Raw genomic sequence first — 21475 nt, 5'->3', positions numbered from 1 at the left:
ATGAGGCTAACCTGAGATCGGTCTTGCGTTCGAGTCCCGGATGCGGAACCGTGGGTCCACAGTGCTGAAGAGTTCCATTTTAAGACGAAATGGCTTTCCGATGCTTCCAGGTTTTTGATAGCGGTTTAACATTGATCGGTTCGTGATCCTAATAAAAATGTAGAATTTACATATATAAATTCGTATATTCTTGTATGTATATACTTATGTGAAGCATAATGTAACGAATAACTAATACTTACTTTTCATTTATTTCGTATTCAGCATTTTCACTAATCATTTCGCAGTGATGCTTAATTACATCATTAATTTGTAACCAAATTTGTTTGTAAGAACTTATTTGGAAAAGCAGTTCTTTATAACTTTTATGTTTATACTCTGATAATAATTTCGAACCACCATATTGAATTGTTTCATATTTAAATACTTCATCAAATATACTTTTATCAACCAGTTTACTGATTTGAATTAATAAAGTACGCTAAAAAAAGAGGTTGTCAGAATTCAGAAAAGACTTTATTAATTGTAAAACAAAAGTAACTGTCAAACGGCTATCAAGATGAATCCGAAAAACACCGATATTGAACTAAATTAGGTGATACAGAGATAACATTTGGTGATTGAAATGAATTTCTATTCGAATTTTTGAGTTCCCTGAGTTAGACAGTTCAACTGTGGAGATTTTATTTCTGTTCTGAACATTATTAATAACACTTACTTCATACAGAAGTGAATTAATTATTTCATAAGCGTTGTATCAATTTGTTCAGGAAACTTTGTGACAACCAATCACAAACAATGTAGTCATAATATATAGATTTATTCTTGTGAATAACTCAATTCTGAATTATTTGAGCCTTAATAATGTTGTCTAGAACGACAATGAAGGCTGCACAGTTAAACGTCTAGCTCAAAGAACTCAGTGGCAATGAAAGCCGCAAATCTTTCCCCTGATTACCAAATTTCTATGTTTTTAAAATCTTATACAAAATAAGTAAATCTTTCGGGGTTTAGCAGTACTTTACATAATGATGTAAAGTAGCAAATAAACAAGATTTTTGTGAAAATAATAAGAAGTAGAAAATAAAAAATGTACTCCAAATAGGAACATAACCAAGATAAGTTACATTTTTCTTAAAAGACTATCATAGTTGACAAAGAACTGAAAATAAAATTACGACAAAATCCTACATGGTTAAAATCATTACAAGCAATATCTAAACTTAATTAACCGGACGACCATTGGAACGATTGTGCTCTGCTTTCTGGAAGGAGCATTAGCCTTGTGTCTCCCGAAAAATTTTGGCCTTCACCAAGAAGCGTCATAATTCTTCCAGAGGAATATCCTTCAACCCCCTCGGCAGAGTTTAAATGGTTTTATTTGTTTATTTTGGCTAGCGCTTTCTAGCAAGGTTGTTTTCCACGGGATAATGTTACTGACCTCATGTACAACCTTGTTCTTTTACCTAGGCTTGAGACCGGGGGTAATACTAGAAGAGCTGCATGCGGAATTATGCCCTTAGCTAGTGAGATTCAAATCAGAAAAGTAGGCATGTAAAAACAATATCCGAGTAAAACACTGAACGAAGTATTCAGTGAATGTTGGTGGTTTGTAAATTTGAAGTATTACACGAAAATAGTGAAGAGGAGCATTTACTACTCGAATATTTACAGAGATACATGGAAGGTTCCTTGGATGAGAACATTTCAGCTGTTTGATTTTTATTCGTGATTCAAGGGCGTCAGATTTCGGTGACCTGGAAATAGATTAGGAGTTTATATTCTCAAACATTAAGTACTTCGGAACCAATTAAAACTTTGTTTTTGTGATATTTTAGAAAATGTTTCCACCAATATTAATTTATGAAGTTCGGAAAAGCTAATCGCATCCTAAAAATCATCAAGTTGAAATAATCGGTAAAAAGCACTGTTTCTCAACTCATAAGAAATGGATTTTATCCATAGGTATAAGTATTCTATAGTGTATGTACAAAACGTAACTCATTGAATTCTGAAATAAAAGACTACAGTACATCCAACAGAATACACGCTTTCTTAATTCAGTCCTTCATTAGTCATAATCTTTGGATAATTTCAGAATCTGAATATAGGTATATATATACGCATGTGTGGATATTATTGATCTAATCAAGATCATTTATGATTTGATGATAACAATTAAATAGTTTGCATCAACAATCACATTGTTCCGATTTACGTGAAAGAATAAGTTTAGGTAAGTCAAGAAATCTATTACGCCTTCTATTTTCGTCTTAAATTAAATTTACGCCTTATATTACATTTAACTTCTTGATAAGCTCAATCAATAAAATGTTGGAGAAAATATTTCTGATTTTGAACTATAAAATTTAGAAATCATCAAGGTTTTTACGAATAAATGTATCTAAAAAGCGAATGTAATAATTTTTTATGGATTTTAGGCTGTTCGGAGTAGTTGAAAAGAAACCCAACTTAGCCTAGGTTTTACACTAGTTGGCTCGTAATCAATAAAGTTTGTCTGTATTCTCGGGAGAGCAAGTTGTCGCTGTGGTGTTTGAACCCACACCAATTTATTTGTCAATCTAAGGCATTAACACCGAGCGATCCTGGGCGCGAATAACTTTTCTAAACATTCTGTATGACATACTGATTTTTCTCTTACATCTTATTTGAAAAATTGCTCACTTCTCATGCCACCATTATTTCTTCTTTTCTTTTTGAGTGGAAATTCATTTTATTTTTTCCGTTTTTAAGATTTTGTTTCATATGCATTACAATCCCAAAGTGTTGATAATTGAATGAATTTGTAAAAATAGATCACTGAATTATAAATCCATTGACATAACTTTGTCGGAAACACAGTAAGACCGATATGTCTTAAGGTTCAAATTAGTATAGATTCCTAGACGAATATAATGGATCAGTGTTAAATTAAAATGAAACATAAGTCTAATGCTTCTTACGTAATAATGGTTACTCAGTTGATTTCAGAATGTGACGAAATATTTTTTTTATGTTCTGCTTATTCACAGTGGATGATTATTGAAGTCAAATAAATATTTCTTAATATTTTCATAGCTGAAATCATGAGTCAATTGATGCTAGACAACCATGAAAAACCTGGAAGCACTGGACGGCCGTTTCGTCCTATTGTGGAACTCCTCAGCAGTGCTCATTCGTGATCCCGCCTCGCGAGACTCAAACCCAGTGCGCAGTGCGCACCGCTGACGAGTCCCACAATAAGACGAAACATCCTTCCAGTGCTTCCAGGTTTTCCGTGTGTCTAGCTTCAATTGACTTATGATTTCAACTATGAAAATACTGAAATTTCCACAAAACCCCTTCTGACTATTTTTAAAAAAAAATAATGTATTCATGAAAACTTACCAATAAATCATTGAAGTCGTTCCCTTCATATTCAGCTAGTTCATTAGCATTATTATTATTATTACTAAAACGATTTGTATGTTTTAAAAGTTTTATTATTTCAATTGATGATAAATTATTGGTATTTTGAAGACGTTCAATAATTTGATGTGCTTGTTCAATTGGTTCATTTGGTATTTCATATAAATTTGAACGTAATAATAAACATTTTTTGTAATAATTTAAATTAGTTAAAAACTCTCCTGTTTCATCAAATTTCATAGCCTAAATTCAAGGAATAATATGAAAGGAGAATTGAGAATATATATAGTTGAGATCATGAGTCGATTGAAGCTAGACCACCATGGAAAACCTGGAAGCACTAGACGGCCAAATCGTCTTATTGTGGGACTCCTCAGCAGTGCGCATCCACGATCTCGCCTAGTGAGATTTGAACCCAGGACTTACCAGTCTCGCGCTGGAGCACTTAACCGGAACCCTTTTCTGATAAGGATATATATTTAGATCATAATGTATGACATTATGGGTGTGTGTTTTTTTCTAAAAGGAGAGATATGTACTCTTATTATTCAATATTTAAATAAACTCCCTGTTTGTAAATATTCTCAATTTTTGATTTCATCCTTTGTTTTAGTGTACTTTAGACATAATACTTCATGTATTTAATATATGTATCCCTTTATGTTTGTGAATCATTAAAATTGTAAAGAAACTTTATATTTCTTGCTGTATTGTATAACCTATCTTATGAGTGATTCCGTTAGGTCTTAATGAATGATCTTGATATACATGAAGAGAGTTTGATCATAGAATCTATTATAGATTGAGTGTGAGAAATTCTCACTACTATTAATGCATTTTAATTGCTTGATTTAACTGTCATCAATGTTACCGAAACCAAGGTTAATATCGTATTTTGTAAACCCTCAACGTAACTATTGAAGATATACACTAAATGTAGCTCAAGGAAATAAACAATTTGCTTTGTTCTTCACACTCAGACTGAGTTGTTTCAAGTACTTAATTTCGACTGAGTAAAGTCGCAGTGCTAAAATAAACGTCCTCAAATATAAGATTTATTTATTTCAGTTTCTGGTAGAAAGAATTGACAAGTTCAGTTTTTATGGTAACATATATGCAACTTGTTCGGCCCTTAAAAAAGATATTGACGTGTACTGTATGTGTATTGAACAGCAAAGCAGAAAATAATATCTAATATTCTCTGATTTCCAGCATTCCTCTGATTCAGTAGATTTCTGGGATGCTAGGTTGTAAAATGAGACATCATAAGTTCGAGTACCTTGAATAAACAAGCTTTATTCAACTACAGTTAGTTTCTAGTATACGATAAAGTAATCAATGAAAGATATTCAATTAAACACAAAATGTGGACACACATTCTAAAACTTCACATTTAAATTAGTCTTTATATTCTAATTCGTTCATTTCAGTAAACGTTGGTTCCCAGAGATGTGACGCTTTCTTTACATAATAATTAGCTGAATAAAGAATTAAGAATGCTTGTAGGACTTAAGCATTAAAACAGTTTCTGAAATATAACATTCCATTCACGTTGACTCCTTAGCAAATCATATCTTTATTGTATATTACTGATTCTAGATAAGTAATATGATATACCACTTGTAAGATCAAAAATAAATGATATTGAAAAATATACAATGTAACCATCAATTTAAACCTACCTTGTCAATACTTTCCAAAGCTTCGGTGATTTTTTCCATATCAGCTTGACAATAGGCTATCATCATATGCACTTCACATCTTAGACGAAAATATAAACTGAAAATATGTCAACAGAAATATACGCATTATTTAATTCCTTCTTGTTTACTGAGATTATATTACATAGATTACTCTTTGATTGGTATTTTATGTTACTCAGTGACTGGAAATACTTTCAAAAATGGTAAAATGCATTATTAATCAGGTCACATAAATCAAATATTCTCAAGCTGAGTAGTTTTCATCTAGATTCGATCTCTTAATTTATACTAACACTAAACAATTTTTGAATCTAATGTTTCCCTAGTCACTATATATTAGGTATTAAAATTGTTGTGCCCCGATAACAATAGTGAATGGTAACTTTGGGATCCATTTATGGACTAATATTATGCATATAATTTTTATCGTATATTTGCTAAATAATTAAACTACTCATATTCATGTTCCTTTCATTGTGAGCTTTATTTTGACCCTTGGACTATTATTGTATGACTTACCATTCCTGAGTTATACCCAGTCTATTAATTATTGCTCCCTCTATTCACAGCCACATTTGGCTAACTCTTGTACAAATGTAATTTTTCACTTTATTGGTACGATGTGGTCAGTCTGTTTGGTATATAAACTCAGTATGTTTGAGAATAATGATTCATATTGCAGAGGCTGTTATTGGTGTTTTGAACATAACTGGCTGGGCTAGGCATAAGCAGGATCGATAAGCGCTCTAGACTGCTCGTATGGTTTTCGTGTGTCACTGTTCCAATCGATAATTCGCTGCTCTCTGATGGGCAGTATTATCACGTCATACATTAACTAGGCATCTATTCGGCCACAAGATATAACAAAAATTTCCTGCCTATGTAACTTTATAAAACACACTTCATTTAAACTGAAAGTTCCTATATTTCATTAACATAAACATTCATCTCATAGCAGTACTCATCAGGCCTTAGTTTTTTATTTTGTGATAAAGCTAAAACTATCTCATCTCATGGAATAGACAATAAATCACCCTGGTATTGTTGCATTCTTCGAATTATTCATCTATAGAGTTTAATCAAAAATTTGACAAATTCATCAATCTACTTGATTAGTACAGTTAAAGATCAGTAAGTATGAAGCAATTAATGCAATTAGACTTTTTTGAAATAATACCGAATATTTTAAAGTCACTGTTCTCACCTATCTTGCTTAGTTAAATGATGATTGATCAATTGTAAACTTTTGAATGTCTTCAGTCTAGTCTGTGAATTATGTTGGATCAGTGGAGAGCATAAACGCCATAGAGTAAGACAACCTTGAATAATTGTCTCTGGTTGATAGATAGGAGAGGATAGACATTGTTCTAATAAATTAGAACACTTCTGCATCCCATGATAATGAACCTAAAAATGTATGATTAGAAAAGTTAATAATCTATAAATAAAATTCATGCAACTTAGATTTCATTTAACAAGAAATGTGGGACAATAACCACCATTCTTTTTTCGATTATTTAATGTGGCAAACATGGAGATCAAAGAAGAGATTTAGATATATTAGAATTTAATAATTTGATCACATGAACATACTACAACTCATTTGAAGGTCGAAAACAATGATAAAATGAATAGGTTATTGATTACGTATCTGAACAGCTTGTTGTAGTCAGGATCTGCTAACACCTTGCAAAAACTACCTCATTAATGAGTCATTGAGTTTTCAGTCTGTCCCGGAGTTCATGTAAACCATCATTTCTTTGAAATCGAATTCAAATAATTTGGACTATCCCATTGTTCATATTTCTAATTAAAATTTGATCAGTCCTGGTTGGCATATAAGCATCCTGAGAAAATTGCCTCAATACAGTCATTAATATACAAGTCGACATATAATAGATGGAATGTGACTGACATCGGTTTGTAGGATACGCGTTGAGTCCTATTTGGGACTTATCAGCTGGATGTGCCTGCTCTGAGACTCAAAACCAGTACCGTTTGCTTCAAACACTATCGCGTTACTTATTTAGCTACTGAGTCCAGACAGCTACTCACTTGTGCAACCGGTATGAGATTTAATTCAATCTGGAATGGTTTACATTGTTCCGTTGTAATATTATTATTTCCTCTCTTCCAATTTTGGTGTATTCACATCTGGTATAATTCAACAACCTTTACTTCAATATTTGATGAGCTATCATTCAATAGGCTATCACTTTACAATGGTAATTAGTAATTAGGTACTGTTAGTACAATTGATATCGTCTAATTTTTGAACAATAAGTTTGAATAAGCTGGTCTAAAAGTTTTAATTCATCGATATTAACTATAAAAATATTAAATCATATACATATTATGTATTTCTTAAAATAAAAAGCATCAGAATATCATGTAAAACTTACTGATAAGTACTGATTAGAAGTTTTGGCTACCTTCACTGCAAGGTTTTGAGTGTTTATTTCAAGTGAAAGAAGTTGGAACATCATTAAAGCTGATTCTTTATTCTAAGTCAGTAAAAAAAATGATGCATTCCATCGTAAGTCACAGTATTATGAAAATAAATATACTGATCAGAAGGGGTTTTTGTGGAGACTCCTGAGGAGTCCCACAGTAGGACGAAACGGCCGTCCAGTGCTCCCAGGTTTTCCCTGGTGGTCTAGCTTCAATTGGCTCACGCCTTCAACTATATATATATATTTATTTATCTGAACGTTGAATTTTACAGTTCATTGCATTTATATACGTGAAATTATAAAATAACTAAAGATATCAGAATATTTTGAATGATCCATTATTTCATTCATCAAGCTACGATCCTACCCCCCCCCCAATTGAAATATGGAATTATAAACCACTTCACTTAATTCAATTAGTGTCGTTAAACACTCAATAGATTATCGTGGTGTACTAATATGAATTTATAAACTATTATGTTCGTTACTATAATCCCATTTAAAAAATGACATAGATATAATTTTATAGACAATGAATCAACGAAGTCCAACGGAAGTCTATTCTAAAAAACTCTTTGATGATGAAAACAGCACAAAAAGAAATAAACAACTTGATCCTGACAATTATCTGTCGTAAAGTTGTCTAGTCTACGTCAAAAGAATCTAAATCTTTTGTGAATATTTCAAAAAAAGTCTTTTTTTTTAATTTATAAACAACGAACTGATAGTACATTAGGTTAATAAATGTCAATGTCTAGGGATTATTAAAAAAAGACATAATCAGCAAAAAATGATGATTACAGAAGAAATAATTAACAATAGTAAAAAGTCGTAAACTAGAGTGAAGTAGATATTAAATTATTCTCCGGTGTTACTGGTCATTTTACAAAATATAAGTTTGTAAGGGAAAAATTGTCATCAGATATCATAACAAACCCTCATGTTTATAGGGTAATTTTATTTATTAAGAATAATTGCCTTGAAGTCGAAGACTTTTCGTTAAATAATCAATACAAACTAAACATTGTTAGTTTACATGCAAATATGAATAGGGATTTTAGCATATATATGTAATTGCATCCCACAGGTAATGTACATCACGGGACTCGAATACAGTACATTTCACTTCAGACGCTTGACGCATTGCAGACTTAGCTACTGACTACAGATAGCCATTGACTTGTGTAACTCTGTTTATAAACCTTGTAACTTCATGACAATATCGAGGAAATCTGCACAGAATACACATATGCAAAAGAAACTAGGCAAATGCTGTCATAAACTTCAATGGTAAGATTGAAATAATCAATACAAATGATAACAGTTCTAAGTAGCTCTCAGACACTAGTTTTTAAAACCTTTTGGTGTAAAACGTAGTGTTTAGAATGGTCAGTAGAAAAGAATGATTTTCTAGGCTATTTTATAAGTTTTAATAAACTTACATTGTTACAACGAAAAGGGTTACGGGGAGAAAAAGAAGGAATTTACGAGGAGCAAAACTCCATCAAAGTTCTAAAGTCGAACGGACTAATAAACCAGGATATTAAACGTCTTAACTCGATGTTTACTGAGAAATCCCAATCTCGTAAAATCTCTCTAAGCACGTGGAGATTATTTAAAGAACTTATATGCGAGCGACACATTAGAAGCGATAACGAGCTGAGTGTTTGTGACTTAAATAAGTCTTTTGTACTTCAGTCATCTGATGTCATGCTTTTTATATCCATAGGTTTGAAGAAAAGTTGTGTTCCGACTTTCACTAAAACCAATGTCCGAAAACGTCTCCGGTCACTTAAATCGTCCCAATATTTAGGACCTGATGAAATCCTAAATCTCTCTTTGAAAAAGTGTGCTGACGTTCTGTGTTATTCATTAACGAGAATCTTTAACAGATCATTCTCAACTAATCTTATACCGAAAATCCAGAGAAAGATGAAGATAATCCCAATACCTAAGAAAGTATCTGGAGAAAAGAATGTGAAGTTTAGACCCACAGCGATAACCACACCTTTTTACAAAACAATCGAAAAACTACTAATACTCCCATTTCAACCTGTACTAAAAGAGCACATTGACCCGTATCAGCTTGCTTACAGATGCAGAAGAAACACCTCAGACACTTCTGTTGTTCTCCATCATAAGATAGTGATCAGCTTGGAAAAGGGTAAAAAGTAAGTTCGATGAGCTTTTCTAAATTATACTTCTGCCTGTATATGTGATTATTAATGGGAGCCGACAGTTACCAAACTTTAATATAAGTGTTTATATCAACAGACTCCAACCATAAAAATATTCATCGGTCCCAAAGGTATGTTCATTAAAAAGCCATAAAAACTTTTCGAATATAATACAAACTATGAAAGTGATAAAATAATTCACTACCGATAATTTTTCTTTCTCGATAATATTCTCGCATTGCTTGATGCATTTTAAGCAAATATGCAGTAGATCACGATCAAGAGCCAACTGTGTCAAACTCACTAATAGTTTGAATCTATAATCGACAAATAAAACAAACAAGCATGAATTAGGATTGATATTCAGCCACGATTTAGGTAAGTGTGAAAAAAGTTGTGTCGATAACTAATAAACCGAACAAAAGTATTTACCATAAGGCTAGCTATCTACTTAAATGTGAAGGTTGGACATTCACAATTTGTAGGCAGATCTATAATAGTAGTAAGAGGTATGTAGCCAAAAACAAGTCTCAGTTCGAGACTCCTTTAGGAAAAAACTCAGGCCTTTGAACTTTTAAAAAATGACATTTTTATCAAAGAATGTTAGGTGAATTCGGTTTATCCTAAAAGGATACATACCGATAAGTCCGAGACAATGCGGTGAGAAGGTATAGAGTACTTTTCTCCATAATAGTTTAAATAAAATTACAATTCAACTTGGAAACAGTCACAGGTGCTAGTCGAAAACAATATGTAGCTCTGTTTTGGCACATCTGGTAGATAATGGTCACCTGGTGGACAAAACCAAATCATTTAGAGTGATCGTTCGTATAACTCCATTGTTCCCAATGTCATTCGACCTCGTCCCCTACATATGATAGAATTTGTAGGGATCCGAACCTGGAATCCTATTTTCGGAAGCTCCTCGGCCAGATATGACTTAAGCTATTTTACTAGTTTTTTTCACAGTTTATATTCTTCACTATCTGATTACCTGCGTACTTCTAATTACGTTATTCTGATAATTTTTAGTAAATATTATTCTTATCTCTATTTACACATGTTTGATCTGCCTCCTATGTTAAAATATTGGTTAGACTTTCATTATTTTATTACTTCCAGTCTAATTACTACCGGTTTGCTATCTATCTATTATGTGTAGTTATTGAAGCTATTTCTTTATGATGACTGACTTGAAAAAATTGTCTTAATTGACTTGATACTTTATATAAATATTTCTGTATCTTAGATTAAATCCTGATGACAATTTAATTGAGAACAACATTGTTCGCTTATTTAAGAAAAAGACAGCTTATAAATCACAAAATTATTTATGTTTACCGGGTTTCAGTGGTTAAAAACTTAGGAGAAAGCACATCATCGATGATCTCCTCAGAGTTGTTGATCATTTCAGTATTGTTACTATTATGGTTAGTATCTTCGACTGGTGAGTCTTCGATGCTTGATATTTTATTGTCTAATTGTTTATCTGTTAGTAATTCGTTGTTTTCATCTTGAATTTCAAGAAGTCGTATAATTTTCAAAAATTCTTCAGTTTGTTCACTTGGATTTTTTGTACTGTCGAGAGAAATATAATCAGCAATATAAAAACTATATTATAATCACGTTAAACATTATTGTTTGTAATATTTTATTAATTATATGTCTTTTAAGTAAATTAATAATGGATTTTGGTACATTAGGAGAGTCTTCATTGCTAATCCAACTCACATGAAGCACCATGTAATGTTTTAGAATCTAAAGTAGGTATTTTCATTTACTTGAATCAGAATGTCCATGAATTAACAATCTCCATATTACATTGCAAATTACGTCATTATTGGTAGTGTGGATTAGAAATTGCTCACCAACTTTCTAGAAATTTCACTAGTCAACAGCTGAATTGTTGCTTACATACTTGGACATGTTAGATTTATTGTCATAAGTCACTGAGGAATAGAATTTTTTTCGTAATCTCAAACGTGATTAAGATTTCCGCTTCGTTTATCTTATGTTTTAGGTGATTACGTTACACATATTATACATTATTCTTTATGTAGCATTACTGTATCAACAAATTTAATGAAACTTAATGAAGAGATCGAATTTCCGGGAATAACTTAACGGAGATTTGAAAGGTCTCAAGATTCTCTACTAGCTGAGTCGATAACTCCCTTTCTAGGTAAACTGACCACAGGTGAAAAACTATTTTATCAAGTTATATTTGAAACTACTAGATTTTCTCAGTTAAAATCCATTTAAATAACATCAAATAGGTCAGATAATGATGGAAAACATTTGATTGTTCAAGCTGTTCACATTTGTTTAATCCCATAACGGTATTTTAAGAATAATTATTTCATGTGACACTGGCTGGATGTTCAATAAAGGATGATATTAAAAACTGGTAAGTTTTGCTCCAACTACGTGTCGAGCCTTTCTGAGGCTATTTTGAGTTCCAAGTTTGTGTAAAAGAGACGAGTTGTGTGTAGGATTATCAATTCAGCCTTGTAAAATCACTAGATACAGAACTGATAACACGAGAAAACAGGATAATCCCGACTCTAGAAAGAGCATTATATTCATACGGAGAAGTTATTCAACCTTATGGTGGGAGCCAGGGATCTTTGAAAGCCAGAAGGGTCTTTCAAATACACGCAGAATTAAGAAAATGGAACCTGATTTAGCTTAGAAAAGTGAAACTAGTTAGACGTAACCTAGACACAAAAGACTAGCATCAGAAGAGTAATTGTTGTACTCCAGTCACCAGAGAGAAAATTCCATTTCTCGTACGTGTGCAAGAAGTTATACTGATATTATCTTAAGAGGCAGAAAAGTGCTAATCGGATGGAAAACCCACCGCTTCATGGTCATCAAAGCATCCTTCAATACAGAGAAGGAAAATAATCAAATGAACAGAATACACTGCAATGAATCCACTGGTAATGGCGATGGAGGTGAGATGCTGTAATTCACCTGACATGAATATCTAGTAAAAGGCTTGGCCATCCAGATGGAGAATCTGAATGCTGAGGTTAGTGTGGACTAAACGGAAAGGAGAAACATGAACTGCCCGAAAAAAATTAAAATGGCCAACGACTGGCTTTTCTATGATTAAAACAACATGGTCATGAGCAGCACCATTTTTCCCAACCACTATGTGCAGAAAGCCACATGGATTTCACCAGATGACACTTAATAAAAGCATATTTATCGCATCTGTGTGAAAAATACGGGAGTTCATCAAAGACGTGAAAATATAGAGATGAACTGGTGTGATTTTAGACTACTACCTAGTGGTGGTCAAGCTAAAACTAAATAAACATCGGACATCTGGGTAAAGAACACTACAAAAGTTAAATACTGCCTTCCTTTGAGGTGTTAAAAAGCTCAGAAATTTCAAAGTCGCTCTCAAAATCAGGATCTATATCTTACGGAACTTATTAAAAGAGGAGAAAATCACTACAGAGAACGAATGAAAATGGATTAAAGAAAGAATAAATTTAGTCCAGTGGGTTGTACTCGGGCCCATGAAGCACCGGAACGAAGAAATTTCCGTAGACAGTCTTGAATCGACTCAAGAAAAAAAGCAAGAAGATAGCAGTCAGCAACAACCGGACCAAAGCAGGGAAATTTAAAGTGCAAGCTGAATATGCATGGTCAAACAAACAAGGAGAAAGCTGACAATCGAAAAAATGTGAAAGACTCGAAAACAACACCAGAACAAGCTGTAAGAGAAGAAATACGAGAGAGCTGTGTGGTACAATAAAAGAACCATTAGTGGAACCCTGTAACAAAGGAGAAGGACAACCCAGAACAGAGTTGCCTGGAGATTCTTGGTCAGAGACCTATACCCCAAGAAAGTAGCAAGCTTAAATCGGTAATTTTTGTTTTAAAATTTTCATATCGTTAAAAAACTAAACAAAATGGAAGTTCATAGCCTTTCCACAGTTATTGTTTAGCTGAACAACACTTCTTGAACATTTATGATGAGTAAAATATCGGTATGATATGAGATCTATTAATTGAAATTACTACATTTACAGTTATCATGAACCCTGGAAATTCAAAGGGTATCTTTTGGTTTGATTCCTTAGTCAATAAAACAACATACTTTGATAGCACTAGTGTTTAAACATACCTTGTTCGTAGCCTTGCTAGGCGACTTGAGGGTACCATTCCAAAGCTGATTAAACTATGTGCTAATGGTCCACTCATCGGTATATTCTTTTCTTTTGCTTGAGATATAGAACTTTTTGTAGGCTGGTATGTGTATAATTCTGTTTGGTTACCACTGTATACCCCAAGCGCCCAGTTTACATAACGTTCAGCGCTCGTTAGGTTGGCCCCACTGGCAGTTGCAAGAAGTTCAACCATTTGCTCAGGAACATGACGTGCAACACCACCAGCTAACGTATCCAACAACTGACTCGCTTCCTTTCTGGACCCGACTTGTATGAATGTTTCGAGAAGAAGTCTGTAAAACGGATTATGTGAAAAGTAACCAAATAAGTGGGTATTTATAAGATATTGTATCTAGTTTTCACTCTTCAGAAATAACTTAAAAACCCACAGAGATCATATAGTAGTTCGAATCAGGTGTTCTCCGGGTGAGACAAAATCAAAAGCAGTAAACATTGTTTCACTTTGGAGGAAGATTTGTAATTGGATTTCTAAATTGAATACCTGTTTGTGTCAAGAGTTTGCTGAAAATAAAAAGATTTTCTGCAACTGGCAAAAATTATATTACTATCTGGAAACTGTCAGCTTACAACAAGTAATGAGTACGTTCAGTTAAAATCGAAAGCTTGGAACTTTCCTGTTATCCGTCGAAGAGCTTTGGAGATTCCAGTCAATACAATACAAAACATTGATGATAATATCAACACAATATTGCTTTGTTTATCTGTATGTTTTCAGTATATGATGTTTATAGTAAACCTTAAATGAAGCCTGAAATTTTGTGAAGTTTTACAGTTCTGTGCGTTGGTCCGAAATGATCATGTGATGCATAGATTATTTGATTAAAGTATTCGGATTGAAACTACCCAACTTTTGATTCTTGCGAAGGTAATTTCGTATAACATTAAAAATCTCGAGAGCACTGGGTAACTGGAGAAACGGCATTACAAAGATTCAATACAATGTGCCCTTGTGATACTGACAAACTCGACAAATTCAAGATAACTCTCAACTACAGGATCTACTGAAAGAAAAGAAAATTACGATGGAGGACAACTGGAAAGGGATAAAAGAAGCACTAACTTCAACGTGTCAGGAGGTTCTGGGGTCGCGAAGAGCATCATCACAAAGGAGTAAAATCTGTAATGGGAACCCCTGGACAGGCATCAGACGAGGGAGAACAAGAAAATAGCAATTAACAACAGTCGAACACGAGCAGAGAAGGTCAAGGCACAAGCAGACTACACAGAAGCGAACAAACAAGCGGAAAAGAGCATTAGAGCTGACAAGCAGAAATACATAGTAGAGCTAGCAATGACAGTGGAAAAAGCTGTAAGAGAAGGAACTATGAAGCAACTACATGATCCAACGAAGAAACTAGCAGCGAGATATAATAAACCAGAGGTACAAGTCAAAGACGAAGAAGGCAAGCCAACCACTGAGATTCAACAACGGAGGAACATATGGGTAGAACTCATTGGAGAACTCTTGAATAGACCAGCACCACTGAACCCACCCAACATCAAAGCAACACACACAGACCTTCCTATAGATGTCACTCTACCAACGATTGAAGAAATCAGGATAGCCATCAGACAAATGAAGGATGAGAAAGCAGCAGGAAACGATAACATATAACAAGAAGCACTGAAATCAGACATAGATATAACTGCAAACGCGCTCCATTTTCTATTCAGGGGAATATGAGAAGAGAAAAAGGTCCCGACGGACTAGAGAGAACGACATCTCATCGAAATAACGAGGAAAGGCGATCTCAGCAAGTGCGGGAACTACAGAGGCATCACACTACTGTCAGTATCTGGAAGGGTTTCCAAAAAAGTGTTGCTGAATCGAATGAAAGATTTAGTAGACATCCAACTTTGAGATCAGCAGGTCGGATTCCTCATTATGTTAGTTGAATTGATAATGAAGACCATTACATCTCAGGGAAAGCACGGAATACAATGAACAGTTTGCATGCAACTAGACAATTTGTACTTTGCAGACAACCTATCTCTTCCACACCATACACCCCAACAAATGTAGATGAAGACAGACAGTGTACAACCAGTTTCTGCATTATTAATCCTCCACATACGCAAAGAACAAGTGGGATCCTAAAACGTAGCACAGAGTGCATCAACCAAACAAGACAAATTTGATAAAGAATCTCTAGATGAGATGTAAACGTCCACGTTACTTGCCAGCATCATAGACATACAAAGATGATTTGTTGCAGTTATGAAGGCAGGAATTGGCAAAGTAAGGGCAGCATTCCTACACCTGAATAATATTTGAAACTCAAAACAACTGTCAACCAACATCAAAGTCACAATCTTCAATGCATATGTCAAGACAGTTCTACTGTATAAAGTTGAAACTTGGAGAACTACAACCATCATCGAAACGTTACGGGTATTTATAAACATTTGTCTATACAAGATACCACAGTTTGAAGGAGAGTGTTGATGTTGGGCCTGTGCTCCTCCACTAAGGGTAATAGATGTGATTAAGTAATCAAGTGAGTAATAGGAATCTCACATTTCTTTCCTGAAAAATGAGGAAATTTTGTTGACAATGTTGATATCTACACAATACAGATGTCATACTTACTTAAAAGATGAAGTTCTCAAAGGTAGTGCCTTTAATAAAGTGAGAGTTACATAAGCTACGCACTAATTTTGTGATGACGTTGAACATACAAAACTGTTTTGACTAAGCGAACACTTTTATAGTCCCATTCTAACAGTCTGATGAAAAATTAATTATCAAACTGTAATCAGCCAAACACTTTTCACTTTCCAACTCTTTGTACATTAGTTTTGCAATGCACTGAGGTAGGTGAACTAGTTACTGGCGGGAAATTTATTATGGCAAACGATGTAACGAAAGATCTCAAGACTGGTATTTGAAGAGAAAATGACTCTAACTCATTTTTGCAAGAGTTACCGAAACCCGATATTTAACTGGCAATGGAAGACTCGTCTTCATAAGTGTGTGAAACAGCTATGCTTGAAAGAATTTCATTCTACAAATGATTTTGTTTTAAAAGATTTCGTGAGTTTAGGAAAAAAATGTACACAAATATAGTCTGTGAACAATATGAAATTCTCACATTCCAAAACGTAATATAAAAGGGTAGTGCTTAATATGCATATCCATCAGCAATTTCAACTTCGGCCTCAGAAATAGGGGTAGTTCTGCTCGCTTAAATAATGTTGCTTTCATTCGTACAAACTTGTATAAGAGAACCAATAAATTATTGACAATAACTTGGTGATCACTCTCAGTGGCAAGGTAAATTGATTTCTCGACGTGACCCATGGCCAGATCCATCGTGCTCTAAAAACTCACTATTATGCAACATTTAAACTTACAATGGAAAAGTCATTTTTCTGAAACAATATTTCGGCGAAAAGTAAAGACACTAGATCTGAAAATTCATTATTGCCACCAAAAATACTCTCAAAAATATTGATCACGGAAATGGCAGTACCGCTAAGGTATGCCTGTAAAGCAAATAAACACAAAATTGATAATTATTCGTATTTATATACCTCCGAGGCAACTACAGCCAAATGTAATATATCATAGCTTGTATAAGCAAAGTTCTTTCCAGGTTTCCATGAGTTGGACGCTAAATTCAATAAGGTGAATGCTCTTTCGATATGTGTCACTGAAAGATAAATTTGAGTCAAAAAAATACCTTTTTTATCCTCTGAATACAAACGCAAACATTCTCGTAAGCTTTCTGACATTTTTAATATTTGCCAGAGTCAGTTGTAGAACGAAAATAGAGTTTCGAAATATTGAAACAAATTCCCTATCATATTTCTCAATCAAAAATTGTCGAACTAAGTCTGATGACTTCCAAAGATTTACAACGAAATTATATGAAAAAGATGATATTTTCGGGCAATATTGTATGGATGAATCTCTGATGATGCTACAGTTATTCGGATCTGACAACACCTTTGACCATCACACTTTTACAATCAAAGTCTATCAACTCAAGTCAACTCAGAAGTCAGAAATGAAAGGATTCGAAGATATATTTGGAAGACTATCGGTATGTCGAAAGGCGTTTGATAAAAGCCGGCTAGTAATTGCAGAGGGTGAGTAGCACGGCGTACCAACCTGTTATCTGGTGCAGATGTGTGACCGACCGCCTTTAGCTAAGGTGTGTCAAAAAAGCTAATGAGGTTAGCATCAGTGCTGAAGACTCACAGCACTATTTATTTTAGAAATTTTTTTACTGACACTATGAAAACCTCGACAGTTTTGTAACCATTATTAGCTAAAGGTTCTGAGTCGACCATCACTTCCCATTTAGTACTCGAAATCTAACGACACTAATTTGGTAGCCCATTTGAAAGTGTTCAGTCAAACAGATCCTTCTTATCAACCATTTTTTCCCATAACCTTCAGGAAAGTCGTTGTAGGGTGGTAGGAAGGCGATCGCGTTTGATTCGGTTGTAAATTGTTTGTCACTTTAGGCATTAAATTAAAGATTCTCATTGGCATGTGCTACAAACAACGTCCACTTAACTTCAAACATAAATGTGTTATTTCAAGTCAATTCTTCGAGCGCCACGCTCAACGATATCTCAAGCAAGTCTTTCTTTAACTGAGCTAAAACACGTAGTCTAATTATTATCCGCTTAGCACAAAGGTGTTTGTTGTTTGCGTAACCGTAACCCTTGTTAAAAGGTGGTGTTCGTAATTTAAAAGAAGATATAGCTATTAATTACGATACAATCGATAAGTTGAATGTAGTTAGTTCTATGAAGGAGTCTTTTTTTAAATGTTTGTAACATTTGAATATAAGTATTAGGAAATGTGTTCCAAAGTTTTTTCGAGAAGTCATTTCGTGGAGAAACAGCATTCCGACGATCTTAAAATATTCTTTATAAGCATGCAAGCTTATCGGTATGAGGAAATCTTGAAACCGGAAGGATGAATTTCACGTAAGTAGGGAATACGATGTGTCATATCCCCTACTTTTAATATTATTGTTGTGGAGTTTATTACCTCGGACATTTTGATAAGCCATCGTTTTTTTGCGTTCTCATTTTATGAACATCGCTTTTTAAAGTTATTCTGGTTCAACTTACTTGTATATAAGTGGATCAAATTTGCATTATTAGTAAGTCCAACTAATTAGTTGTGCTTATTTATATTTTAACGGCATGAATGTTTTGGACGTTATAATAAGTAGGCTCAGTTGTTAGCTGAATTACCAACATATATGGGCGCAACGGAAATGACAATTGAGCGTCACGGTTCAGTTTGACAGAAAAGTTTTAGACCGCAGTGTGCTGCTTATACTCGAAAGGTCTGTCTGTATACTTGTAGCGAACCTCTACTTTTCAATCATAAAAATCTAACGAGTTTCACGATCATATCATGAACTATCATGACATACTGATATGAGCTGTTGCGTGCCAGTATATGATCTTTTCATGTTTAATTACAACGTTGTTGGTTAATCTGTGTGTATCCATATATATTTAACTCTGACCTTTCATCTGTGTGCACTTTTATGTGAAAGGGCTTGACTGTCTCCATTTATATTTATTGCTCTCTCTGTTTTTTAATCAATATGAAACATAAATCCATTCTATGGATTCAGAGTTAGATGAACTACCAAGCATTTTCTATTCATTCTTACCTTCCGTCTCCTTGGATAGAAATGCCTGAAAGAATTCATCCCAGAACATTTTGTATTTGGCTTTTATTACCACCTTAACGCAGCCAAGTTAGCCTAAGCATGATTTCCGAAATTAATTCATGAATTATATTTCATCATCATTGTCATTCATGGAGTCAACAGAGGGTACTAAAGATACAAACTACAAAGCCATTCTGACAAATATATGTGTTGGCAACAAAGTTTGTCACCCTATCAACCCTGGCGTATTGTTCATGATAATTGGTTTCGTAAATTAACTGCGTTGCTCACCTTGTATTCAGGAGTTAAAATGTGGTCTGAGACTAATTAAGATATTATATTCTTAAGTTTACGTAATTCATAGAAAGCATCATATAAGCACAAGTTTAATAGTGAATTGAGGATAGTTGTTAATACGCAAGTAGAGTTTGCACGAAAAGTAAAACCTTTGGGAGTTCACTGATCTTATTCAACGATGTTTATTCAGCCATTACCTGAATTATATATTTTACAGAATTTCTTTTATATTTCAGATTCGCAATTAATCAGGAGCTGGGCTCATAAGTACGGTGTTTTGGAAGCTTTTAGGATATCTCCTTACCTTTGTTATTGAATTTTAAACACCTACTGTGTTGTTTGGCATATTAAGCATTTATTCTTCAACCAAGTTTTCAATGTAAGTGTGGCTATAACTGACTTTCAGGGTTCACACGTCTGACAGTGACAGATGTTTTGAAAATCTGGATCCCTTGCTGAAGAGGACTTCTGAGTTGCTATGCAAGATAAAGTACTGTATATATTATTTCATGTTCATATTGTTATCCTAACCAATACATTCGCATGTTTGGTGTGTCATAAGGTTGCTTTTAATCGGCTTCACATACCCAAAAAATAAAGTCTGTCGCACAAATGAGCGGTATCTTTCATAGTTGTATGCTTTCAAAAGACGATGCTAAATATCTTGTAGATTTTTAAGGTAATGTTGTCAAAAAAAATTGTTAGGAAGTTTTAGCTTACATAAATCTATTTGACCTTTATTTTTGTCGATAAATTTCTCCCATTTGAATTGTTAGCAAGGCTGATACTAGTATGAATAGCTTGTAATAATGGGATATATTTCTTAGATGTTCATCGTATACTACGGTCGGTGTTGATGCGAAACTTTGGGATACTAGTCACAGCTTTTAACGCTTCAGTACTATTTTCTCTACATTTAGTTCACCATACTATCTAACTTCATATATATATGTATATATATATAATTCTGATGTGGAGCAAATTTGATAAACTATGGGTTTGCTCTACCCTTCACTATCTCAATCCGATAAATCAAGGAGGCGCTCCGTAATCTGAAATACGAGCGTATACATGTCTAACCATTTGGAATTTTTATTAAAATAATATTTCCTACCACCTGGTTTAAAGTACATTAGGGCTCTTCTGAGCCCACCTGTTATATGTGACCTCATATAATATGGACAAATAGTTTGATGGGAAGTAACAGCTTCTATGTTTCTTATGAGCAAATTCCCGTCGCAACTCTCTGAGTAAAGATATTAGAAAGTTATTTTATGAGATAGGGTCTAGTTATGAAGTCAACCCAATATGTGAAAGCCTAGTCAGCCATTATGCTATCATCCGTGGTCACCCAAACATTTTACATGCCCATCATAGATATAATTTAGGGATCAGTCTCATATCACTAACCTGTGACGATGTTAGTGGGATATAGATTGGATTAAGCATGTTTTATGCATGATGGTGTTGCTGCGCGCTGATTGGTTAATTTTAAACCGATCAGCCCGGGCATATTATTGTAGAAAAATCTATAAGCTTCTTATGCATATACTATAAATATATGAACGATATTTAAACTATTGA

The 21475-nt window shown here is 33.9% G+C and overlaps 1 protein-coding gene across 1 annotated transcript in view; it reads right to left on the bottom strand.

Annotated features, from left to right (window-relative positions):
• Positions 1–17681, bottom strand: part of Smp_155850 (putative heterogeneous nuclear ribonucleoprotein k) — a gene marked incomplete at both ends in the record, with an annotated part of 94513 nt that extends 76832 nt beyond the window's left edge. Inside the window, 10 exons of the mRNA XM_018797127.1 lie at positions 243–481; positions 5091–5187; positions 6316–6518; positions 9947–10058; positions 11083–11352; positions 13883–14218; positions 17039–17265; positions 17301–17432; positions 17481–17599; positions 17630–17681. Of these exons, the coding sequence (XP_018652200.1) occupies positions 243–481; positions 5091–5187; positions 6316–6518; positions 9947–10058; positions 11083–11352; positions 13883–14218; positions 17039–17265; positions 17301–17432; positions 17481–17599; positions 17630–17681 (1787 nt within the window). The remainder of the gene's footprint in view (positions 1–242; positions 482–5090; positions 5188–6315; positions 6519–9946; positions 10059–11082; positions 11353–13882; positions 14219–17038; positions 17266–17300; positions 17433–17480; positions 17600–17629) is intronic.
• Between the last annotated feature and the right edge of the window lie 3794 nt (positions 17682–21475).

Source organism: Schistosoma mansoni, chromosome 4 (genome assembly GCF_000237925.1).
Source record: "Schistosoma mansoni strain Puerto Rico chromosome 4, complete genome".
Taxonomy (NCBI): domain Eukaryota; kingdom Metazoa; phylum Platyhelminthes; class Trematoda; order Strigeidida; family Schistosomatidae; genus Schistosoma; species Schistosoma mansoni.
The sequence above is the reverse complement of the archived record's forward strand: the minus strand, read 5'-3'. Positions and strand labels throughout refer to the sequence as shown.